This window comes from Bombus huntii, chromosome 14 (assembly GCF_024542735.1).
Source record: "Bombus huntii isolate Logan2020A chromosome 14, iyBomHunt1.1, whole genome shotgun sequence".
Lineage (NCBI taxonomy): Eukaryota > Metazoa > Arthropoda > Insecta > Hymenoptera > Apidae > Bombus > Bombus huntii.
The window spans coordinates 9,028,775-9,056,118 of NC_066251.1; the positions used below are offsets into that span (position 1 = coordinate 9,028,775).

The following is a 27,344-nucleotide window of genomic DNA, read 5'->3' on the forward strand; positions in this document are numbered from 1 at the left end:
TACGTGTTTTATTAACAAAGAGTCCGACTTAGATTTTGTGAGCACGTACATCTATCATCCCGTTGATCGCGGATTCGTTATTGAACCTAGAATCATTGTCATTAGCTTTTCGAGTATCTAATTACCACGGTTACTTGTCCAATTCTATAATAATCGTATTTGCACTAGTCAATGTCTTCTCTATTGTATAACGACAATGTGTAATCCAAACGAAGGGGACGCAGGAAGGAGTGCAACAGAAGTTAATTCATAAGAGGTTCCTGGAGCACCCCTGTCATACGCGTAGGATGGTCATCGTGGAGTTTTAGTCGGTTGGAGTCCGACACTACTCTGCTGTTACGCGATTATTAGAACAGCGGAGTGTCCATGAAGAGATTGGTCTTGTTGCGGAAAGAAGGTCGTCCGCTGGACTCGACGTCCGCGTACAGGCCGGTATGCCTGCTCGAAGAGGTGGGCAAATTATTCGAAAGAATAATCGCTGCCTTCGATGTCCTATGCCCCAGGGCACAGGCATGGTATGCTATGCGGACGATACCTTGGTCCTGGCCGGGAGACGTTGGTGGAACGAGACCGTGAATCTTACGGAGGACGCCGTGGCATGCGCGATACACGCCATCCATAGGCTCGGCCTGAGCGTGTCGCCGGCCAAATCAGAGGCCCTATGGTTCTTCGAAAACCGCCGCAGAGGAACTCCTCCGCCTGAACTATCCGTGACCATCAACGGAGAAGAGGTCCCGGTGAGACGCCAGATGAGTCTCACCATCGACAGCCAATGGACGTTCGGACCGCACTTCAAGCTCTTGATCCCAAGGGTGATAGCCGCAGCCAACGCTTTATGTGGCCTACTACCGAACATCGGCGGAGCAGGATTGGGAGTTCGCCGGACTCTACGTGAGAATGGTCCGGTCCCGAGTCCTTTACGGGGCTCCCGCATGGGCCGAAGACCTGATGGCGAGTCGCCGCAGCCTAATCTTGCTGAGGAGGTTGCAGAGGACGACCGCCATCCGCATAGCGAGGGGATATAGGACCATATCCTACTCGTCGGCGACTGTGCTGGCGACGCCCCCCCCCCCTCGAGCTGCAGACCTTTGCGCTCCGACGGGTGTACGAACAGGCCTGAGGGGCCTGGGCTCGGACGGGCGTATGACGCCGCCGTCCGCCAGCCAGTCCGCCCTAAACGTCCGGGAGGAGGCGAAGCTGGAAACATAGGAGTGATGGTGCTCTCAGCTGGTCGAGGAAAATGCTGTGCGGTCACGCAGGGCTGTTCACGCCGTGCTTTTCAACTGGGAAGTCTGGCGAAATCGAGGCGGGGTCCCGCTGACCTTTAGGATGACGTAGGTGCTCACTGGCCACTGAGTATTCGGCGAGTACTTATTAAGGATTCGACGAGAGTTGACCTCCATCTGTCACGACTGCGAGGAAAAGAAGGACACGGCGCAACACACGCTTGAGTTTTGTCCAGCGTGGGCAGAACCGCGGCGCGTTCTACGGCTCGACATCGGCGAGAGATTAGCCCTCGAAGACGTCGTTGAGGCCATGCTCAGGGGGCGCCAGGAGTTCATCGCCGTCCGCTCCTACTGTGAACAAGTGATGCTGGCGAAGGAGCGGGCGGAAGGAAACCGGGAAAGAACGCGCGATCCATCGAGAACGTCGCAACAGAGGGACTCCATACGCCGCAGGGGCGCGGCGCCGCCGCCGCCACCCTAGGAGCGTCAGACCAAGGAACGTGGCGTTAGAGGGTGTGGTCCCCCCTCTAGCTGCCCAACTCAGACAAAACTTTGCAAGAGACCCCAGGTGCTCCTCTACCAAAGCGTCAGGAAGACCATCGTGGAGTTTTAGTCGGTAAGAGTCCGACACTACTCTGTTGTTGCCCGCAACGGCAAGTGTCCATGAGGATTTCTCCACGTATAAAAAAGAAAGGCTAGCTGAACATGTACTGCGGAGATGCGTCGACATCTGGTAATCATCTTACCCGAAGAATAGGGTCTGCGCGTGGCGAGCCACGGAACAGAAACCGTTGGAATGTTTACTGTCGAGTGCCGCTATAACTATTTCTCTTTAAGGAAAGCTATACTATTACTCCATACCTCTGTTAGACAAAACGTTCATCCCTTGACCGTGTAACGTAAAATTGACACTTGGAATGTAAAAGAAAAGAAGGCTGAGTCATAACCTAACTATTAATTTTCTTTTATCGAACTTTATTATAAATTTGGCACTTACACCGGAGAAAGGGGCTGTACAAGAACAGGAGTTAGAACAAGAACTGCCCGAGCTGGCTGAAGTCTCGGTTTATATACGTTTTAGTTTGAGAATGTTGAGGGGCTCGGTGTAGGTTATGATGTGGAAAAGTGTCCGAAGGTCGGGGGTCGATATCTTATCTTCAATGTGGACTAAGGTACGTCACAGCCTTGGTGTAGGCTACGATGATAAGGTGGTGATGTGTCCAAAGGAGTCCGAAGCTCGGGGATCGATGTCTTATCTCTGATGTAGGTTGAGATGTGATTGATGTCACATACCCCCCTCCTTAGATTGATTTTGGTCCTCCGAAACCTTAGTATTTCTTCAGTATGGAGCGGTGGAATTGGACTCTGACTGGCTCGACTTGTACTCGTTCTTCTTCGTCGTGGTATGTTATGCTTTTGCTATTTCAACCTGTGAAGATTGGCTGGTTAAATTTCGATCACGATTAATAGGGATAATTTGTGAAGTTTGACTAAATGCCACAGTATCATGTGTTGAATCTTTTGTAGACTTCTCAACAGCCTGTGATATAGAATGAGTTAGTTGGTCTTTGAGTAATGATTTTATACTATTTTGTTGTTTCTTTATCGTTTGATTGTTATCCAGTTGTTCCTTTGATACTTGCATTTCTTTGTTTTGTTTAGCAACTTCTACAGCCTTCCCAGCATCTACAACTGGTTTTTTTTTCAATGCATGTAATTTCTTCTTCAACCAGCACAACTGTGCTTTCTTCTATAGTTTGTGTTTTTGTGTTATTTAGTAAACTTTTCAATTCAATTTCCACAGTATCTGGAGCTTTAGATATCGACTGACTATCATCTTCTGCATTTTCAACACCCCAATCATCAAAGATATCCTGAATCACACTTCTTTGTTAGTTATGCTCACTCTGTCTGCTTCACTTATAGATTTATTCTTTCCTTCTGTATTAGCAACATGTACGACAATTTTATTATGAATAATTTTCTTTTCTACATTAATTTTATGGGAACTATCAAAACATTCAGTCTTGCCATTTCCATTTGTTGTTTCTTATTCTACATTATATTTTGCATCAGTATTTCTACACTTATCCTTTATGTCCTCTCCTTTAATATCAGTGCCTTCTTTAATACTTACATTTTTTTCTTTAATATCAATGTCACCTGCAGTTTCTAGATCATTAATTACTCCTGAAGTAATAGGAGTTATAGAATCGTTTCCTGTCTTTGTATGATTTAATACTTCCTTATCGTCTTTCTGGCTACAATTTTCAGAAACTTCTTGAGATTTCTCTTTTTTTTTTACATTGATCATCAATTTGTGGGTCCTTATTTATTATTTCTTCTATTTCATTAATCGCGGTATTCTTTATGCTCTCTGTCTCACTACTTTACTGTCAAATTTTTTATTTAAATCTGTTACATCACATTTATTTACTACTAAAACATCTTGAATTATATTATCTGTACATTCTTGTGACTTATTTTCTTGGTTTTTTGGAATATCCTTCACATTCTTTACAATATCAGTCGTTGATTCTGATATTAATGAAGAAGATACATCTACTTTTATGATTCTTTTATGATTTTACTTTATTAATGTCACTGTGCACTTCATCTAATTGTTCCATGGTAAAATATCAAGATTGTTACAGTTACTTAAGAAGTCATGGATTGTTCATTTAAATATTTACCGCACTTTTCCATCAATATAAGCCATTATGGCAGTTTGACATTCTACAGAACACCAATGCTGTATCAGTTTATATTTTTCTTCATCATGAAGTTTTATTATATCACCTAATTCTTCCTGATGTTTTTTCTCTTTTCTTTTTTTTCAAAATAAGAGCGTGTTTTCTATGTGAATCTTCTAATTCTTGGTACGCTTCGCGTAAGCGATTATTAACACCTTTGGAAAGTTTTTGAACGTTTTCCAGTTCTTTTCTAAGAAAATTATTTTGTTCATCCATATCTTTTACTTTACCTTCAATTTCTACCCTACGCAATATTTCAAATTCATTTTCATTAACAAGAATCATTTTTTTCTTTTTCAAAATCGAGTTTCAATTTATTAGTTTCTTCTTCGTATTTATATCTAAGATCAACCACTTTTTTCGAAACATTTTCAACAACTTTTTCATATTCACCTTTTAGTTCGTTTAATTCACATTGAAGAGCAGATAGCTGTCCTTGCAATTCAAGAACTACATTTTGTTGCTTTTGCAACTTTAGCTCCAACTTCTTACGTTCCTCCATTAAATTACTAACACATGAATTAAGTTTGGCCTTTCCTTGTTCCAGCAAGCCAGCTTCATATTTGTGACTTATGTTATCTCTTCTAATTTTATTGTTAGTTCTTCAATTTGTATTTCAAGAGATTGATCTCTTTTCACGTTTATGTGTTTTTTATCTGCCAATTCATATTCTAACGCTGCTATTCTTTTCGAGAAGTGCGCGATACGATTTCTAAGATCACCTTCCATAGCTTTTTTTGCTTTAATTTCGCGTTCTTACTTCTCTGGAACTTCCAAAAGCTGAGCACGAAGGCGCTTCACTTCGGTTTGATGCTTTTCGTCTTAACCATATAAAATTTCTTGTTGTAAATTATTTCTATGTCCTTTTGGTGTTGCTCCTTTACTTCTGTTTGTTTTTTTTATGTAACTCGAGTTACAATTCTAATTTCTGCGCTTCCTCCTTCATGTCCTCGATGTGCTTCTCGAGCTCTTGTGTCGTCCTGTCTTTGTTGGAACATTCTACTTGAAGATCAGCGAGTTAATGCTCGAGATCGTAATTCAATTTTTGGTTGTTGGCAGTAATAAGCCCACGTGACGTCACTTTTGAACTTGATCTTGTTTGGTCTCGATTGTGTTTTCGTGGTGCTTGTGGTGTTCTAAAAGTAATCGCCACATTGCTTGCATTTTTGCATTGCACATTGATACATTGCACTCTGCACTAGCAATGCTTTTGGTATCATGAAATCTCTCTCACTTTTCAGTAACAAAACCTTTTATTTTATTATCTAATTTTGGATAATGCGCCCCTGGTGGAGGTACATTATGTGTTCTCTTTTCCTTTACTATGCACACATTTTCCTTCTGCTCTCAATTTTTCTATCATCTTGTGCTATTGTTCTATTGCCTCATCTTCGCATATAAATCCTGTTCGAGTTGATTGATTTTATCTTTCAGTTGAAATACATGTTTAATTCTTTGTCTGTGATCATGATGAACTACCTCAGCGTATTTTTTTTATGGATTTCTTGATAATCTTTTAGAAGTTGCTCGTTATATTTGGAAAGCTTTTTCACTTCATCTTCAGCTATTTCTCGACGAGATTTTTCTTCTTCAAGTTTTTCTGTAATCGTTTTTTCTAAACTTCTCCATTTATTCTGTTCTTCTTCGAGTAATTCATTACGTTTCGGTATCTGGCTATCCTTTTCTTTAGAAACATTTAATTTTATCAGAAAGTTCTCCTATTTTCAAACTTGCTTCATTTAAGGTAACTTTATGAATTTCCGATTGATGCTCTAACATTTGATTTAAGTCTTCTATTGCTGTTTCACGTTCTTTCAGCTGTTCATTAAATTTGTTGTTTAGCATATCCACTCGAGAAATTTCGAGTTCTTGAGCATCGTTTCTTTTTCAGAAATTTGGCTTATTTTCTCTTGTCTGCTGCTACATGTTGCTGTTATTTTATCAACTTCTTTCAACATAGGTGCATGTTCTCTTTTTTTCTTTTTCTTTTTTTTCAGCAACATATAATTGACCGTATCTTTAGATTTTACTTTTTTAACTGTTTGTTCTTCATCTAAATTTATTAGTCTTCAGCTTCCATTCTTGCTTGTTTTGTTACTAACTCTAACATATGAGCTGCGCGTCCTTGTGCTGAGTAGGTTTTTTTAATCTTATCTGACGTTTGATATTACCTTTAGGTGATGATAACTCAAGCAGGGATTTAAACACTGATCCATCATTTACTTTTTGCACTTCATAAATTATTTTCAATAATAGGAGTTGAAATCTTTGGTGATTACTGATATTATTGGTTTCCTCAAATTCCTTGATATTATCTTTAGAGACTTCGACATTGTCGTTATCACAATCATTTGAAACAATTTTAGCTACTTCCTCATCTTCAGCATCCTCAGCATTTCACAGCATAGCATTTCATCAAAGGAGAAATATCATCCACTTTATTAATTTTAATAAAACATTGTTTTCCATTGCAATTTTTTTTTAATTACGTGATTTTTATACTTATTTAATTAATTTAATCTGTGCAAATGTGTCGTACACCAGATATACCGTTCTTAACAAATTGTCACATTTACTACACTTCGAGTTACCTCTAATATTCTGAATGAGTCGCATGATTGATCAATAAGCTATGAATGATTATACAAATTCAGTTTTCCCTCATCTTATCTGAATATTATAACAAATACTTTACATTGAATATTTTATTAAGTACTGCAAGTTTTTCATAAACGCTTCAAAATCCACAGTCTATTGATCAATTCCTCTATCCTTTCTCTTTCTCCTCACTAAAATAGATAAATTCTTAATGCAGTTTATGGAGTTTTTTTTCATAAAGTAAATCACATTTATCATCTGATATATTTTTTGAAGTAATTTCTGTCTGTACATTTTCTTCTTTTCCCCTACTTCCTTTTCTCCTTCTAATAAATTCTTTTTATTCTGTAAAATAGTTTTTGTATCTTCAATTTTGTTAAGTGCAATTCTTATTTTTGATAACTTACTTTTATTAGATAATACTTGTGAATCTTCTACTACATCTTCCATATCATTTTGAGTGTGGCTTCTACCTTCAGTAAATTTAATATTTTGAACAGTATCATTAATTTCAATAGCTCTTTCGGTATCAAGTAAATCGCATTTATTATTTAATATACTTTTTGAATTGATTTCTGTCTCTGCAGTTTCTTTTTTTGTATTTTCTTCGACTTTTCTTTGTTCTTCTAATCCACTCTTTTCATTTTGTAAGATCTTTCTTGTATCTTCATCTTTTTTAACTTCAACTTTATCCGATCTCTTAGGTTTGCCTCTATGTTTCGCTTCTCTCTTTGCAATATTAGCACCTTTGTTTTCTTCTGGTTGCTTTTTCTCATCACAACTCTTCGATCGCTGACTACGTGATGAGGGACTATCAAATACCATATTTATACGTAAACGAGATATTTTATTCCTAGTATGTTGGCTTAAATTCGCTTCATCATTTGCTATTACAGTCGTTACTGCATTATCATTTTCTACAGATTTACACCTATCACTAGCCATGTCCGTTAAAAGAACATCCCTTCATTGACGCGCATCAGTTTCACTATCTGATATTGATTTTTGTTTAATACCTCTTTTTTCTTCTTTGGTCAATTTATTTTCTAAATTTTCCGATGCTTTTTGTTTATTAATTATTTCAGACTTGTCTTCGATTAATTTCGTCTTTAAAGCGCTTCGCAAAATTTTATTTGTATTTGACTGTCTTGGTTGATTGTAAACAATTTCTTCAAATTTTGGCGAAGTAGCAGACTTTACAGCAACATTATAACTATTGTGCTGTTTACCACTATCTAACATAGATGGAGATAGACTTTTGTCATCTTTATTTTCTAAAGACTTCTCTTGTGTATTAGCATCTAAATCTCTCGACATAAAATCTGCTGAAGTTTTTGGTTTTGCACTGTCACAAGCATTTCTCGCTGTCATCATTTGATCTTCTTCTATAAGCAAATTTTCATTACTGTAAGCATTATCTTTTGCTTTTTGTACGGATTCTAATGATATATTTTGTTCAACGTTGTCTGCTGATTTTGTATCATTTTCAGCAGTTGATTTATTAACTGCTTCTAATTCCTTCATTTCAATTTTGTTTTCTTTATTTGCATCATCGTCCAAAATATTTCTTATTGAAATATTATCCTTCTTGTTATGATCTTTCTCTGCTTCTCCTAAACTTTTACTTCTTTTTATCAAACCATTCTTGTAAATTTTGGGCATCTTGTGACGAAGATTGTGACAAATCATTATACAATGCTGCAATATCTTCTTTCCTTCGTTTCGAAGACTCTTTCTGGTGTTCTGTCAAGCTATTGGCGTCAAACATTAAATCTGTTTTAATGAAAATATAATCCTGCGAATCGGTGTCAATTGATACTTTCTTTTCATAAGAATTTTCTACATTAGACTGCAATTCTTTTGAAAATTCTTTCAAAACCATCTCTTCATTTTCTACAGTAACGTCTTTTTTCTCCAAGCTTTTGTTCAAACTAAACTATCCTAACAGCTCCCACTAGTTGCTTCTTTAATAGTTTCTTGACTTCCAATTCCTAACTTCATTTCGGCAATTGTTTTTCTTAGTAGTTCGATTTCTTTATCGAGGAGTTGACTCTCTTCGCTTGCTTGTTTGGTCATAGTGTCTATGCGTATTTATGTTTGCGCGTTTTCCTCTCGTAGTTTGTTTAGCATTTTGATAATTTGTCTCAGTTCGTCTCTACCTGTGCATGCTTTATCTTTCGACATCATTCTAAATGTTTCTAACTCTTCGTCTGAGTCTTGTTCAAAGCTAGATCGTCTGTCTCCATATGTAGAAAATGAATCTAGCGTTTACCTTGATTTGTTAGTTTCCGTAGATGATCCAGTTCCAAAGGCCTTTTGGGTTCGTGGATTGGGAATTCGTTGTCGAGGATGACCGTAGTCCAAGTTAGTCCTTCCCGTAAGTATGAATGTTCTTGTTTTCCAAACGAAGCGATGTTCCACAATCCTGGGATTTAGCGTCCGTAGATGCTTTATGCTTTATGGGTGTTTCCTCCGGATTCGTTGATAGTTACTTCGTTGTTGCGGATAACTGTAGTTCCAAATAATTCTATCTTCCGTAGATGATGAATGTCTATTGGTTTCCAAACAAACAATTTTCACTATCCTGGCAGGATCGCCAAAATGTAACATAAAATTGACACTTGGATTGCAAAAGAAAAGAAGGCTGAGTCGTAACCTAACTATTAATTTTCTTTTATCGAACTGTATCATAAATTTAACACTTGAAAGAATAGAATGACACTGAACCGGAGAAAGGGGCTGTACAAGAACTGCCAGAGCTGGCTGAAGTCTCGGCTTATATGCGTTTTGGTTTGAGAATGTTGAGGGGCTCGGCGTAGGTAATGATGTGGAAAAGTGTCCGAAGGTCGGGGGTCGATATCCTATCTTCGATGTGGAGTAAGGAGTGTCACAGCCTTGGTGTAGGCTATGATGATAAGGTGGTGATGTGTTCAAAGGAGTCCGAAGCTCGGGGGTCGATGTCTTATCTCTTATGTAGGTTAAGATGTGATTGATGTCACAACCGCGGCTACATTCGGCGACTGGTTGTCACTTCGAGCCCAAGCTCACTATCACAAATCTCGAACAAATACAATCGGATTGAGTGACGACAATTGCAATTAATTGTAATTAAGCAATTACGGCTATGATAGAATCTAGAATAAAGTGTTAAGGGATTTTCCCAAAATTCCAAAGGGAAGGTTTTGGTGTCTTTTCATCTCCGACATATATATATGTCAGATTAGGGTTAGGAGCGTGAAACGAATTTTCGTTTGGATTACACATTGTCGTTATGCAATAGAGAAGACATTGACTAGTGCAAATACGATTATTATAGAATTGGACAAGTAACCGTGGTAATTAGATACTCGAAAAGCTAATGACAATGATTCTAGGTTCAATAACGAATCCGCGATCAACGGGATGATAGATGTACGTGCTCACAAAATCTAAGTCGGACTCTTTGTTAATAAAACACGTAATATTCACTGATCGTAAGATGTTACTCTATTCGTCGAGGGGATCGCAAGAAAGAATGAGTTTCCGTCCCGATGATGCCACAGAGGAAAACTATAATGGGGTGTGTCTAAGGACACGAGATCATCGGATTCGTCGAGAAAAGCCTTCGTTCAGAAAGTAAGGGAAATTGGCGTTGCTGCTAATTGGTCAATCTCCATATCGGTGGTTAGAAAAAGATGCTAGCCGCCCTCGAGGGAAAGTTGCTAATGGGAGACGCCGCTCGTTGAAAAATAGGTTTCCCCTATCTTCCCGTAGTTGGGACAAAAACTGTTTGTCTGTTTGAAGGACTTTAGTTAACTAAATCTTGAGATTTATAACGGGCCCTCAGGCTAGCTGAACGTGTACTGCGAAGACGCATCGACATCTGGCAATCATCTTACTCGAAGAATAGGGTCTGCGTGTGGCGAGCCACGGGACAGAAACCGTTGGAATGTTTACTGTCGCGTGCTACCACAAATATTTCTTTTAAGGAGAGCTATAGAATTACTCCATACCTTTGTTAGACAAAGCGTTCATCCCTTGACCGCAGCTACGTTCGGCGACTGACTGTCGCCTCGAGCCCAAGCTCATTATCACAAATCTCGAACAATTACAATCGGATTGAATAACTACAATTGTTTAATTACAGCTATGGTAGGCTCTAGATTACAATGTTGCGGGATTATCCAAAATTCCAAAGGCTCCGGTATTCTTTCCGACATATACAATATATATACAATATATATAAAGGCTCCGACATATACAATTGTATGTATATTGAAATTCAGTATACGATTTTGTTAAATTCAATTATTATTATCTAAAGAATTGATATTACTTTGATAGTATAAAATTTGATCAGGAAGTAAAAAGAACATTAATAGTCGAAATACTTTCGTGTGCTATTATACGTAGTTCGATAGTTTACATTTCACGGGGTCCCGTGTTGCACCCGCGCTGGTTTCGTTCCTGTTTCCGACATATACATAAGTGTAGCGTCATTGATTCGCGTGACGCGACCTAACCTTCAACGTTTGTTTTTCTCCATTTATGTGTTGTGTGTTGGTTTGAATGAAAATGTCACGAATGTTGCAACAAAAACCACGGTAAACAGAAGAAGAATACGGGAGTAAAAGAAATTCCAGACTGCAGCAGAATGCCCCATTGTCCAACAGGGTTTCGTTCCATGGTATTTCAACGAGGTAAGCCGCCTTTTTCCAACCAATTAATTTGCGTCCAACACCATTTTAACTTCCTATACTCGGAGAAAATATCGTTCTTTTGTATTTTCTAACTCTGTTCTATATATAAATTTGCCGCGATGGGTCGTTTCTACAGATTAACATATCTTATAAAAGCGTTGCGTGAAATGTTAATCGTATATAAGCTAGAAACATTTGCACTAATTTCATAGAGGAACGTAGTTGGTACTTTACCCCTAACCTAACCCCATGTTGTATGCTTGTACATGAACTTTCCAAATATCTTACAGTGAAATGGTTGGATTACTTATTAGAATAAGTAACACAACATTGTTTTTGATTTATTGTTAATGAATTTATAGAAGCAGATTGTTGGACATATATACACTATCGCTCAAAAGTATCCCAACATTTGATTACAATCAAATTGATAGTATGTGCCGATACATAATGATTACGATCTGTATTATTATCTTATTCCTATGATGTGGTTTTAACAAAGGTCGTAACAAAACGATCAGAAAAAATTCTTTATTCCCAGACTCTGTAGCCTCTAAGAAACGAATTACATAAACAAGTTTCTTCCATACTTATACAAAGACTAGTATTATATTAATTCAAGCAGTAACGTTTAGGAAATTTTTATAAAAATCGGGTACATATATTAATACCAATGATATGTATATTAATTTCTTGCACTTGTAAAAAATAAATTTGAATTAATATATCTTATAACACTTTATTTTAGAAAATGATCCTAATTTTCCTGATCCTAACTTTTCGACACTTTGATGCTCCCTATTTTTTAAATTGTCCAACGTTTTAGCATTTTATACATAACCACTTGATATCTTTGATCCTTGAACTGTTTCATCAGCTACGATTCTCCGATACCCTGAGTTCTCGCTTTTCACTTCTGAGCTTTTACCTTAATTTCGGTACTTGAAAATCTTGACTTTTATCTTTTTAACAGCTTTGGCTCGATCTTCTGCTATTTCAACATCGATTTTAATTCGAATTCTTCTTCTAGGCCGTTTTAATTTCACTTTACTTTGTCTTGTTTATTCCAAATTTTTACGCAAACATACAAACTCTGCTTTCTTTTCCGTTGCGATCATAAAGAACCATATACTTCTTAATTAATTTTTTGCAAAGACGAAGTAATACTTGAAACATATAAACAAATGGATACGCGAGTTCCAACTTATGCATTATTATAAACAGTTAACCAACAAAATCTCATTTTACAACGTTTGTTTCCGAGTTCTAGTTACCCTAACAAACCGTTAGATCGAATTCCTCGATATTGACTATTCGATTTCAACCATCTACTCTCCATTTCCTGTTATTTCACGGTGTTGTTTCTCAATAAATACACAATACCGACCAGCTTCGTCTCTGTAATTCAAAATACATTTTCTTTCAGGAGAAGGGGGGAAAAGCATCAGTTCACGGATCGATAATTTCTATTAAAGGCCGTGACCAGGTTGGTGGATTTAAAGAAACCTTATCTCCGCTGGCCATCCTTTCCAGTGATTTATAATAATTAAGCGTGCCACGATCGTATTTATAGTCGCGTTTTCGCGGCTGTTTCGATGGTTTCTGCGATACTAACAATCGATTGCTTCCGAGTAATCACAGAATTTCAGGGAAATAATTAGCATGCATAATTTTAAAAAAAGTTTAGAAAAGTCATTTGCTTGTATTTGTAATAATGTGAAAATCCACCCTGAACAACGAATTGGAAATTACTATCTTTTTGTGGCATCGTCAAACTATGATGCGAAATTATCGAAATACGTAACGATAAATCGTATCTCATTATAGTGCTTCAAGATTGTTTATAAAAAGATACACGAGAGAATTATAATATGGTTAAAAATGTTCATTATATTTTAGTTACAAAATCACCGCACATCAGCGATAATTCCGCATGGACAACGACTGAAAGATATTTTAAAGTACCAACTTCAAGTATCGTTCTTGTTTCTCTCTGCTCTTTCTGTGTTCATCCATATTTCGCGAATTTTCTTATGTTACACGGGTTTCGGACCAAACACCTCGAAATCCTCGGTTGCTCGGTTATTCCGTAGTCGTCCACGAAACTCCAAATTAAAGCGGTTTCAACGCATCGAACAACGTAGTTGGCGTGTCACTGTCTATTCCGTACAACGTATTTCCGCGTATCGTTGCCTCCGTCAAACGTTCGCGCCGCGAAAATTACACATAATGACTTTTGCGCAATCATAACTGCTTTCCTCACCGTCTCACCGCTTCTTGCAATTTTCGCGACGCGATTCGACGAATGTCGCTGCAACCTTCTTTTTAGAAACAAGCGTCGAAGTTGTGAATTTTCTTTGACGCGTTTCTTCAATTATTTAAGAGACGCTGATATTTGTCGGGTGGAATCTGTAGTCATTTTTCATATTAAAATTTAGGATACAGTCAATATTGATTGTCCTTGCAATCGAGATTGATTCTAATGATTCAATGTTAATTTCCAATTGCCGTAATGGCGAGATGGATTACTCTATGTTTTACTCCAAACAGGCGGTCACTGGTTTGTGATTTGATATACATTGTATTACGATAATTTAACGAAATCTTGAAATTACGTGAAAACTTTCTTAAGTTGCTTCGCGATGTAATCAGGCAATCGCGTTACGTTAACTACCTTTTCTAATAATTTGAGGAGAGTTGAATGCGTCTTGAGAAATTCAATAATCACGATAATATCGTTACGACTGTCTCAATTTACTGAAACAATGGAATTATCATTCTGAATTCATCATTAACAGGGATATTATATGTATTTTCGCGGGTGAACCCGGGGAAATTTCATTTAAGCCCCGAATATTCGAAATATTTCCTACGATGATGTAGAAATTTTAAACGCGTAGACACGAACAAGGTAAAGAAAAAGAGGGTAGTTAACTAATTAAAATTTCTCATATTGTAAGAGCTGTAAAACAGCGTAATAACTCTGTCAGAGATTTGTTTCCTAAAAAGCTGATGATCGCAACGACTCGCGACGTAAATAAATTCGCCAGTGGATTATATTTTCGAGTTTTATTCCGTGTAATTAAGCCAGCCTCTCAAAAAATGAGCACGCGAGTTAATTAAGGAAGTCGCGCGAAGGCATAAGAAGGCGGTGGCGTTAGTTAAAAGAATCGCAGACACGTTTCAGTCTTATGACGAACCTGATTGCCTGCCTTAACAGTCAGCAGGAACAATGCAGGAGTAACAAAAGCCTGGTAAGCGTCTTTCTCATAAATCGCCGTTTCAAACTCGCTCATACGGAAACGAGAAAATCAGAAATGTTTTATTAGGGGTCACTGCAACTATCGTAATTGTATTTGTTCCTTTAAATCAACCGTGAAATTTCTTCACAATTAACTCAGTTAGAGTTACAAGTAATGTGTGCGTTTCAGGGCCCGACCTTTTGGTCGACCGCACCATTTATCCCGAATAAGAACTCGTACTGGCTTCGCTGGCTTCTAGGTGTTCGTTTTCATTCTCGTCTACTCTTTTACGCTCTCCACCTGGGAAACCACGCGCATAGATGGGCGGCGCGCGACTTGGAAAAACCCTACCCTCCCCTTGCGGCTCATTGGACAAGTTGAACCTACCCTTTCGGGCGGCAGCTCGCTTAGCCGACTATGCATGCATCGTGTCGCGTCGTTACCAGCAGGGGTCACGAGGAGGCGGAGCTGCCAGCATATAGCTCGGTTCCAGCAGGTTGACTCTCCAGCCGATTATCCCTGCACCGTCTCGGCACCTATTTGTTGGATACCCATGGTCGCAGATTTCATCTCCGGCTCACACGTTTTGTGTTTTGCACAATTAATCTTTGACGTCTTTGAGTAATTATTCTTAATAATAAAAATGCTCGATTTAAATACTTGAAAAATAAATGAGAAGGCCTTTGTATAAATGCGTTAAACGCAATAATTTCAACTTCTCGTAATTGTTAATTTAATAATTTCGACAAAACGAACGCGGCTCGTTATTTCCTCGAACATCGATGGTTTCTTAATATCCAACGATCCACTCAAGGAGGATAGAATTCAAATAACAAGTTCATTTTGTTGCATTTTGGACGTTACTTGGCGCGTGAATTGGAATGTCCCGTGTCGTACGTTGGAAATGCGAAGATCAAATTACGTTCTTCCTGTCACGTAAACTTGAGAATTGGATGATGAAATAAAATAGCTGAGTCGTGACACAACTATTTATTTTGTTTTAATTAAACTTCATTATGAATTAACATAAATCACAATTCACTCCAATCACGTTATATAAAACTTTAGTTACACTGATACGTTAAGTACGCGGCTGTTATAAGGGTACAGACCGGTAAAAATATGTTGACTATTCTAAGTGTTGAGGTTATTCTATGTGTAAACAGAGAAAACACGTAGATAAATTGTAAGGCAGAAAATATATTTAAATAGAAGTGTAATAAGTAAGAATACAATTTGAGCTGGTCCAGATCCGCACGCTAGCTGTGTTACCCAATAACTGAAAACCCCGAAGCCAATGTCGCCTGTCTACTGTTTATGGCCTGACATCGTCGCAATCTTTTGTCTACGCGCTGTCAATGGCTTCAGTGCTCGAGAAAACTAAAAAGACCAGATGTAGAGTTTTCTTAGAAGTGGTAACCATTTCAACACTAAGGATACAGAATAAGTGTGTTTTATTGACGATACTGTGTCTGAGGAAAGCTAGGGGTAGGTGTGTCTAAGGACACGGGACTATCGAATTTGTTAATGACAATTTTGGTTAAGGAAATGAGGGCAGTAGACACCGTCTCCGATTGGATAATAAGACGGTTGGTGGACCAGGAAGGGTTTCAGCCGCCCTCGTGAGAAAGTTGCTAACGGAACATACCACACGTGAGGAAAACCAACTTTCAATGTTAACCCGTAGTAGACAATAAACGTAAAAGGAAATCTAAGACAAGAGATACTCGCTTTGTCTGAAGGACCTTAACTATGAAAATTCCAAGACCCCTGGTGGGTACTGAAGACTATTTTAGGGTACATGCCAAGGATGTGTAGACATCTGGATGCCATCCTGCCCGCGGTGTGTGGCCTGGTCTCTGATGTGAATTGACGTTACATTCCCGTAATTGGACAAATTGTGAATGTAAACAACTAAATAAAAAAAAAAAGCATTCCCGTGGTCTTCAAATTCTGTCATTCTGAAATTTGATCTTTGCGCGCTTGGAAATTAGCATTCAAATAAGTAACGAAGCCGTGTTTTCCTTAGCGGCATTGATATACTACATCGATTATATTACATGTTATGGTTTGCCTATACGTTATTTCCAGTCGTCTCGATGTTTCTCGTGTGAAGCGTTTCGTTGAACGGGCCCTGCAATAACGGCTCGTAACTCAGTCCTCCTGAACGGGTTCGAGAGCTCGAGCTCGTGCTTGTGACGTACGTGCCACGAAATATTATACGTATAAACGATACCAGTACATCGCTTGATCCTGTTCTCCATTTTTACGGGCTGTTGGTGCTGCTTCTCCTCGTGCCACTTTATAGCCCAGTTCGAGCTCTATGAGCTTCGGTCGATATGAAAATCTCGTTGTAACCTACAGGTTCAAATAAGGCTGATAGGTTTTGGTGTACGTGGTGGTTGGGTATTGTTATTTGTTTGAAGTTCGCTTACCTGAGAAATAGTGAAAGTGGATTTCTTCCAAAATAAAAAAGAAAGCGATGTAGATGGAAACGTGGGTGAAATTTGAAATCACTTCTCGAAAATGTCGCGCTCGAAATAATTCGAAAATTTCGACGAAACTTTGCTGCAATTCCTCCTCTTCTTCCAAATTCATCCGCCTTTTGTCCAGACTCCACTACGAATCATCACTACGCATCATTTAGGAAGCATTTAATAATTCGCTTTTAAATCGTACAAAAACGAGCTCGTTCATGTACATTCTTGTAGACTGTTCATCATACCAGAGGAAACTGCAAGAGCGATAACGATGTAATCATTTACTTTATCAGGTTAGAACCTGCCTCGTAAAATTGTTAGGACGAAGATCGCATCGATTTCGGGCAATTTGAACAATCGGCTGGAATTCGAAGCGCACGACAGTGCAGCTCTGAAAAGTTTAAATCAGTCTTGCGATTCAGGTACGAGATACGCAGTGGAGAATATGCGATATAATTATTAAGCGGAGGAGAATTTTATCAAGAGAAGTTGGTTTAAGAAATAAATGCAAGTATAAAATTCTAGTAACGGAAATTACTAAAAGAGATTAGCATGATTATTATTATTAGGATACTATACAGGAAGATTATTGGCAGCAATTACCACGAATATTGAATTTTATTAACAGGCATTACTAGAGGAATTTTCTTACGAATTTTTATCAGTAGAAAGATTAAGAAGAAATTATCAGATGAAAAATTAAATCATAGACATTACAGAGTAACCTCTAAATTGAAAAGACACGAAGGATCTTTCCCCCTCCAAACTTCGATGTAGCGTTTCACACGCGCAAGTCTAATGTTTTCTTTCTTCGTCGTTCATTTATCGCAAGGATTTTCATTTTTAATACCAGCCGCTGCGTATTGCGTTCTTAAAATCGATAGGAACGCCACGATTTAGCTCGTTAAACTTATCTTACAAAGTATCCTATAAAATCTTATAAGGGACGGAGTGAAAGTTATCCTATGGAAGGATCTCGAGGGGATTTATTCTCCGAGGACGTGCTCGACGATGTAGCTAGCTAAATTGCCAGCCTGAATTCACTGTAAGAAGACTTTACTATCTTGATGATGCTAATTCATCCGCAGTAGGACCTTATTGTCAAAGCAGGACCGTAGAATCAACAGCGATTCGTTACATTGCTCTGTTTCCCCTCTCTCGTGGCCTCTATGCCACGTCGTTCTTTCGCTCGCGAGTAGTAAAATCTTTTTCGGCGGAGAATCCTGCGAAGAAGAAACTGCGCCTTCTCTCTAGAGATTCCCTTTTTTTTGAAGAAATATCTTAATCGGTAGGTTCGTATTTTATAATTCATTTGCAACGCGTTATCGACCAAAAAACTGGGTAAATTTCGCGACAAAATGGCAATCTGGTTTGAGCGTCTATTATGCGCCATGAAGTCGCAGACGCGTTCTTCAGCTCTTCTGCAACGAAAAACGAGCAACCCGATCACGCTTACGATCAAATACAGTTTCTCTGTCGGTGCTGAATTGTCGTACGCATCGTCGTAAACGATTCATCCATAATCTCGCTACTGTAATTCAGTAAAGTGCTCGTAAAACCGCGGTTATTCGATAGTGGAATCTTCTGGGAGAATGTTTTCGACGTTCGAAAAGCGTAAAAGCACGGCAGACCGCGCTTCGTCAAAAACAACTAACTGGTCAAAACGAACGAATAGACCACGCCGAATAGCAGGAAGAGTAGGAAGGATTAGAAGAAAGTGATTGGCAACTGATAGTTCATACTGTCGCTGTTGCTCAAACCACCCCTGAAGACCAGTGTGTTTACAACCACTTCAGGATAGCGCTTTATTCGATGCTCTGGTGAAAACTCGTTCTTTGAATTATCCGTCTTCTGTCATCCTCTTCACGGATTAAGCGTATCCCACGGGATAAAGATCCTTGCAGTTCGCCACGAATCCGGTGTCACTACTACCACCAAGCAAGAAAAATTTCTCTACCCCCATAAGCAAACCCAGATCGGATCTCTTTCGTGCAAACTTGACATCAAACACGAACATCGGTTCCCCGTTCGACTAGCAACTCGGTAATTGAGAGAGAGGTATTTGATTTTCTGCTCTAATTAGGGCACATAGGTTCGGGGAAGTTAACGAACATCGACACTTCCATTCCGTTTTTGTTCATCGCTCTTGGTCAGTCGATCTTCCAGATTTCGCTACTTACGTTGAAAAATTTGATCCGCGTAGCCATTGACTCGCGGTCAATTTTCCTCGTTAATTGGATCACCTGGACTTCCACGCGTTTACGAGAAAGATATAAAGATACACACACACACACACAGAGATAATACATATGACGTGGAAAATCGAAGAATGCTTGTAGAAAATACTCAAAAATTTCGACTTTCTGTTGGAAAATCTTCCACGTTTCAATGGCAACACTATAGCATGGAACTTGAGTGGAATTTCCCTTTCTAAATAGTTGTGTGATGACGTGACAAGATCCCCTCTATAGAGAAAAACGTAAACGCTAATAAACGTCAGTTGCTACATCTAAATTTCTTTCTTCACGTAGTGTGGATTACGTTGATGCAGGAATTTTCTTTTCCTCCTGAAGAACTCGTTTCTCGCAACGCTCACACTGTTTTCCACGAACATTCTTCCATATAAGACGTACAGAACGTGGAAATGTATTATAATAGTAAGAATATTTAGTAAGTGAAACAATTATTTAGTTTCCATTTTTTAAATTGCATTTGTTAAATACGAATTTCGTTGCGTACTATTCTGTTAAGTATCACGTTTAAGGTGAATTCTCTTGGCATTTGTACGAAAATCCTCGCAATCAGAGCTGCAGGATCCACTGCAGATGTCCGCTTCTAATTTCCCTACTTCAAATAAGCTCGCGAGTCGGTGATTTTTACCACAATTATGGTATTCTCTTCCAGTTGAAAGCAGAGCGATGGTGCGACGATAAGAGACACTATATTCTGCTCGGAACGCTGGGACCACCGTGTAATTTGAATATCTCGCGATAGTAGAGATCTTAACGCACGTCTTAATGTAAATACTGCGGGAATTTTCTGCAACGGACATCGATTTGCGTTGATAAGCCTCTCGAAAAAACAGTAATTAACAGTAGCTTGCGGAAATATTCGAATAAGGTATTTGTAGAAATCTTTCATTAATATACTATTGACGAGATGTCATTTACATTGTAACGAGGCTCGATTATCATAGTCGTATTGTTAAATTTTTAAACAAATTTAGAGATGTACATAGAGGCTGTCAGATATTTAACGAAAGTACATCTTTCGCGAGAATCAGCAAAATTGTTGTGCAATTTATTTGGACAATTTGAACAGTATCGGTAAGCCCGAATATTTGTGAGATCTTCTACGCCAATCGTATGTTTCAGATCGCTATTAACGATTTATGTTTACTAGACTTTTTACCGATTATAATTTTCATTAAGTCTATATTTGTAGTAAATAATAACTTCGTAAATGCGCTACTTTCGTTCAGTTTCGTTAAATTTATAGCAAATTGCGTGTATATTTTCACTAAAAATTGTGCAAACTGGTCTCTTCCAGTTTTATTACTAAATGTAGAGTTGGAAATTATTATTCAGTTTTGCCGATGCGATCATGCCAATGTCTCGTTACAGCATTCGTGCAACGACACAATGTGTTATATAAGACACGCATTTATAGAAAATGGAAAAGCGCAGAATCGCACAGAACGCGTGTAGTATAAAAAAGTATAGAAAATATCCAAAGTATAATTCTATACTATCCGATAGGTGACACAATTTTCTGCTTTTCTACCTACATCTTTAAAAATGAAATTTGTGTAAAAATCTACACTTAATATACCTATGAAAACTTCCTATGGGTGTTCGACCGTTCGTGGAGAGGCGCGATCGCGATGAAGCGCGGCAACGGGAGTCGTAAATTCCCGTTACGATTATGTAATCGACGCCACGAAGTAATCGATCCCCTATTTCGGTTAGGATAATAGAGGTGGTTGAATTGATAATAACACTGAGAATAACAGGTAACAATATATATTTTATTCCAACAACTTGTAGACAAAATAGTTACGCTCGGTGCGTATAGATATAAGTTAACTCGATGACTAATCTAAAGATGCAAAACCAGCGCAGAGATGTTGATTGATTTAACGATGATGAACCAGTGAAGTTCGGTGACGATGCTGTCGCAGAGGAAAACTCCTGCTGGGTGTTGGTCGCCCCACCACCTCTCCTTTTTTTTCTCCGCGAAGAGGGGAAAATGCTAATTACGCATACTCAGTGACCCGTGTCACTGGGTTATGTGGGACTCGACAGATGGCGTCGCCATACCCACTAAAAACCCCTCTTCTCTCCGCTCCTCTAGCTTTTTTTTTTGTACGTGGAGAAATCCTCATGAACACTCCGCCGCTGCGGTAGCAGCAGAACAGTGTCGGACTCTTACCGACTAAAACTCCACGATGGCCTGCCTATGTGTGTGACAGAAGTGCCCCGGGATTTCTTGCGAATTACTGCCGGTGCACTCCCAGCGTCCTCTTGATTGAGTCAGTCATAAAATTTCCTAACAGATGAATTGGAGCTAGAGGAGGCTATTGCCCCTAGCGCCATTCTCCGTTCTAGTCGCTACCCGTTGGAGGCGGCGGTGCAGCGGCTCTGGGCCGCCTGACCGCCATCACCCTCCGCCGCGTTACCCTACAAGGGTGAGAGTTTGTCTCTCTGCCCGCTTCTTTGCGAGTATAACTTGCTCGCACAAGAAGGGGACAATCTCTTATTCCTACGGCCCGCTCAGCATCGCTTCCACGATCGCCAAGGGGCCGATCTCTCACCTATGACGAGGTGCAGGGTGTAGCGGGGCAGCTCCCACGCCGGACAAAACTCCGGCGTGTACTACGACGTGTCCTTGCCCTCCCCGCAATAGTGACAGATATGCGTCGTCTCGTGTCCGATCTTCATCAGGTACTCGCCGAACACGCCGTGTTCCGTGAGCACCTGGGTCATCCTGTAGGTCAGCGGGAGACCGCGGAGGATCCTCCATGCCTCCCAACTTGGGAGGACCGCCTCCACGCCTGGATGTTCGCCTCCCTCATTGATCAGCTGAGACCGCCACTTCCCGCAGGGAGGATTTGCTTATGTAAGTCTATGGGGGCTGGCATACCCACGTTCCCGCAACCAGGGAGGACCGTCGGAACAAGCGTCCCGCTTACGTGAGTCCTCTATGTACACCGCAGGGAAGGTCGCCGGGAGTGTAAGGCGTTTAAGTACGGTTACACACTCTCTAAGTGGCCTTGGGTAGTAGCGCACCCACGATCCTGATGCCAAGGATGGACCGTAGGGATAAGTTCCCAGGTACTTTGTACCTTGAGGTCCCCGCTTACGTGAGTCCCATCTGGAACTGCCGGGCACGGTTAGCAGGTCGCCGGCCAGCAGTGATGTGGCCGTATATCCACACGATAGTCCCACCAATGACTTAGGATGGTACCACGGAGGTCAAGTGTAAGGAGTAGCGACCCCGCTGCTCGACCAATTATGGGTTTGGACTCGTGGTTGCAGTGGTTGATGGCCAAGATGCTGGTAAGAGGGCCGATTTAAGGGATATTGGCTCGCCCCGAATGGCCTTCGGCGGGAGAGCAGCGTCCCACCTGCTCCAGAACCGTCCTGGAGAGACGGAAGGGCTTAGAAAGCGCCCCGTTCGACCTGAGATGAGCGACAGCCCCTGCAAGCTTAGTTAATCGAGGTAGCAAGGCACTGGATGCTTTGTGCGCTGGTGGGGTGTAACCCGAACCCCTATGGCCCTATGGGGTGCCCAGGTACTGTATAGCGCTAAATATACGCTCAGGAAAGAACCCGAAACCAAAGATGAGAATACTTGATACCGCCACTGGTCCCACGTATCCTCCTCGGCGGTTCCCAGGTCATCTGTGTCGGCCTGTTCGGGAATATCTCCGCTTGAGTATCAACGCCCGGAGCTCCCGCAGAGGAGACGCGGCCAGAATCGTCGACGCGCGGGACACCGTTCGGTATCCCCTGACGATTCTGATGGCGGTCACCCTGTGCAGCGTCTTTAGGAGCAGGACGCTACGGCGACTCGCCATCAGATCGTCCACTCATACCGGGGCTCCGTACATCACTCGAGACCGAACGACGCCCTCGTATAGTTGGCGCACCACGACTCCCGCTCCGCTGATGTTCGGCAGCAGGCCGTACAAGGCGTTGGCCGCCGCCAACACCCTCGGGACCAGGGAGTCGAAGTGCGGCCCGAGCTTTCACTGGCTGTCGATGATGAGATCCAAATACTTCATCCGAGATCCCACTTCGACAGCTTTCGCTCCTCTAGCTGTACGAGCACCAACCCCGGAACCGCTTTACGGCATTACTTTAAGGTTGGGCTTTACATTCGTACCGCTCCTTCTTCTTGCTCTCCTCCTCTCTTCGCACTTCTCTGGAGTCATTCTTGATAAAATTATTTTCTTGCTCCAAGCCTGTAACTTTGTTCAATTGTCTTCTTTTTTCACTATACACAAAATTAAGTTGTCTGTCGTCAGTGGTGTGCTGACGTAGTTCTCCATTTCAGCCCTCTCTTGTATCCATCTAGGGCAGTGGAACAGCGCATGCTCGGTGTCGTCACCTTCACTATCGTAGTCCCAACATCTAGTGTGGTCCTCCTTATTAATCGTGTTACGGTGCTCCACTTTTTACCTGATGGAGTAATAACCATAAGGAACGTCTTGAATTGAATATATTTTATAACGATTAAGGGCCCTAACAGTAAAATACAAATGCTTAGTTTTATTACAGTTTCTTAGGATTATTGCGGTCTGATTAATTATATTTGCGCAGCTAGTGGCCTCATCGATCGAGGGATGGGTTCCGGGTTACGCAAAGAATCGCCAAACGTAACAATGGGTATGATACAAATATTTTCGTGAGCCGTGGTACTTACTGAGCTCGATAGCGAATTCGTGGCCGTCTAATTCTTTTTCTCACATCGGTGTTTCGAGCTAAGTAACGCAATTAAAATTTTCATCCAATGTTTCGTTCTTTTCGTTGCGCGTGGAGTTCTGCACGCGTGTTGGGGGAAGACTTGGAAATTTGCATTGGAGAACTCCGGGCAGCGAATTTTCATGAAATTTTCAGACGAAAATTTCCTATCGGCGCTTTCGCGCAACATCTCACAATTCGGAAGATCTTAATTTCCTGAAATTTCTTAAAATTCCTGAAATACTTGGAACGAAGGCACACAGCGATAATTCACGCAGCGTCTCGCGCTTATGCCACTTTAATTAAACAAAGTCCTCGTTGGCAACAGCAACTATTCAAATAACTTGTTCATCGCGCAAGGTGAACAAATTCCTAGCTGCTAAACAAGTCTTTATCAATTTGATCGTTCACCGTTGCTCTTTGTTTGATTTCTACTGCTTGCGGACATTCGTGGAAATTTCAAATTGAATTCCATAAAAATTTCTCGTTGGAAATCTTTTCCAGTTTGAAATTTCAACAATTTTTATGAATTTCTGACTGAATTTTTCGGATAAATTTTTCGCTAGTTTATCGATTTCAAGCTTGTTTCGGGTGATTTTTAATTCTCAGTTGTGGCTGCGAGCTTCTAAAACTTGCGTAACCAAATATTTCCGACGTTGATTTTAATACAAGAAACTCACGGAAAAATTTTCTATCTGTCACTTTGCAAGCATTCGTCGATTCACTGCCTTTATTTGTTGCATTTTCTTAGAAATTCTTAGAAATTAAATATTATCGAAATTAATATTTCCAAAATTTACAGCGATTCTATCTGCAAGTTTCTAATTTGCGAAACCCAGTACCCAAGTACAGATGCGAAGTTTCGCTAATTCCGACTATCTTCTCGGCAGAGTATCTTTGTTCTTGCAATCCCCGAAGCTTTCGTCGTTAAAATCTATTCGACATCTTAAATTCCGACGTACTTAATCGCATAAACTAACAGATAATCTGTTACTTTTCGAGGAAGCGTATTATGCGCGAAATAATGAAGTGCGATTATAGTTTGAGACGAATAAAAAATTACAACAGACGATGGAGCAAATGAAATTGCATAATACCAGAGAGAAACTATTAATAAACTTTTATATTTCAAACTCTCGGTAATATTGAAAAATAACAAGCACCTGAAACTGGTCTAATTGAAAAATGGCATAAAGTAGCAATTTTGTTACGATGCAGGTGATTGGATAATTCGCGGTATTCCAATCTATCTTCGTTGTATAAGATTAAAAAACTAGTAGATAAAATTATTTTCTCGTACGATTTAATCAGGCAGAAAAAATCGCAGCATACGAACAATCCTAAATATCGATTCTGCGTCTTAAAATCAATTTGCAGTAGACACGACAGTCGTAATCAATACATTCACAACGTATTCACATTTCACACACGAAACATGCCGCGTCTGCTCTTTTCTTCTTTTATCTTCGCTGTAATCGGCATCGCAGAAAAGGCAGGCACCATCCTTTTCGGCAGGTTTTCCTCCGATATTCGGAGTTAGCAACAAGCCATTAAAACCTAAAATTCCAAGTCGCATTTTCTATTTGCCAAACGTTTGCATAATCGACACGAAACGATACCATTAATATACGAACGCATAGCTGAAGAGATTTGCTCTAAAGTTTCGATAAACTTTGTCCATTTTATCGAGCGCCTAAAATGTCAATTAAGTTGTCCACGTGGTTTTCGTTGCAAACTTTATAACGTGCAACGTGGGAAAACTTTAACTTCTGAAAAATAACTGATGCGTCGTTCGTATCGTAAACTTGGCATAATCTCATATGCCAAACAATTATTATTACACGCAAAATGAACAATCTAACGGTTCTTTTCCAGGAAGCTCTTTTCCATCTTGTCAAATGAACTTCAAACGGACACGTATAATACATTACCAAAAATAGCTTGCTTCTCGAAAAGCTGAGAGTTCTCGTTGCGCATTCTCGCTACGTACAGACGAATATCCACGTAACTCTGCGTATTCCTCCTCCTCGCTGGCTGTGTCCATACTTTGCCAGAAAACATTCGCTGAATCCTGCGTCGCTCGTCAACCGCGCCTGTACTTGGAACATGATTCCGCCAGCCTCTCGTGTCTCTGCGTAGGCAAAATTAGAAAGGCAGGGTCGCCACGGATCGGTAAATTATTTATTTTGCCAAGTAATTTAACTTTTTTAATTGATCGTCGCTGCTTTGTCTCGCCGACACAGTTTCGACACCTGATTTGCCAAAGACAGAGTGGCGGAGTGGGGGATGAAGGATCGGTTGACTAGAAAGTCGGAGGGCAAAGGGTGGAAGATCGAGTCGATTTCGGCATGAAATATTCTGCTTCTCGAGCCACGACGAAACGCCACTTTGCGGTTCTAACTTTCCAGACGAGTTTCTGAGGGTCGAGGGTAAAAGAAGTACGCAAGCACAGGGTTGGCGTTCGCTACTGGAGTAGATGCGCGAGCGGACAAAAAGATGAGGCAGAGAATGGTCACCCGATCTAGACGAGATTCCCCATTTTCAATGCTTCCGAAGGATATGAGACGAAGCATTAAGTACTAACGTGTATCTTACACGAAACATAATTTCGACATCGGTCGATAATTTTGTTCGAACATTTAAGAAATAGGACACATTTTTTTGAAGGAAGAATTTATTTTAAGACTAATGGAAATATCCGCTGATGAATTATTTAATGTCGTTCAATGTTGCGCCTGTAAAACTCGATCGGAATTTAATTTCTTCCACGTTTCCGTGTACTTATATCACATATGAATATCTGGCCTGCGAATTACATTATAAAATATCCGTGTGTCACGCACGATGAGATCATCCCTGAGAGATCGTTCATTTTAACCATCAAAAAATACTGTTTCTTTGATAGAATCCTGCGTCGTAAATGTTGAAGTGGTCACTTCTATGAAAACTCTACATCTGATCTTTGTAGTTTCCTCAAACAGTGAAGTCATCGACAGCGTATAGACAAAAGACTGGGACAAAGGCAAACCATAGACAGTTCACAGGCGACGATGGCTTTGGGGTTTTGCGTTATAGGGTAACACTACTAGTGTAACGCCAATCCACATCAGAGACCAAGCCACACACCGCGGGCAAAATGGCATGCACATCCTTGGCGTGTATCCTCAATAGTTTTAAGGACCCACCACGGATCTTGGCATTTTCATAATTAAAGTCCTTCAGACCAAACAAGTATCTTTTGTTTCAGGCTTCCTTTTACATTTATTGTTTCCTACGGGTTAACACGGGAAAGTTGGTTCTCCTCATGTTCGGTACCTTCCATTAGCAATTTTCTCTCGAGGGCGGCTAAAACCCTTCCAGGTCTACCAACCTTCTTATTATCCAATCGGAAGCAGTGTCCA

General features: G+C 40.2%; 2 protein-coding genes and 1 pseudogene across 2 annotated transcripts in view; 1 reads left to right on the forward strand and 2 right to left on the reverse strand.

The window, feature by feature from the left end:
• Positions 1 to 494: 494 nt before the first annotated feature.
• LOC126873419 (uncharacterized) lies at positions 495 to 1,025 on the forward strand. The gene has a single exon (XM_050634258.1). The coding sequence runs from the start codon at positions 495 to 497 to the stop codon at positions 1,023 to 1,025; it is 531 nt and encodes a 176-aa protein (XP_050490215.1).
• Positions 1,026 to 3,915: 2,890 nt separating this feature from the next.
• LOC126873429 (myosin heavy chain, striated muscle-like) lies at positions 3,916 to 8,653 on the reverse strand (annotated as a pseudogene).
• Positions 8,654 to 23,921: 15,268 nt separating this feature from the next.
• LOC126873068 (allatostatin-A receptor) overlaps positions 23,922 to 27,344 on the reverse strand; it is a 44,567-nt gene continuing 41,144 nt past the window's right edge. Inside the window, exon 6 of the mRNA XM_050633563.1 lies at positions 23,922 to 26,074. The gene's annotated coding sequence lies outside the window, so the exon portion shown is untranslated. The remainder of the gene's footprint in view (positions 26,075 to 27,344) is intronic.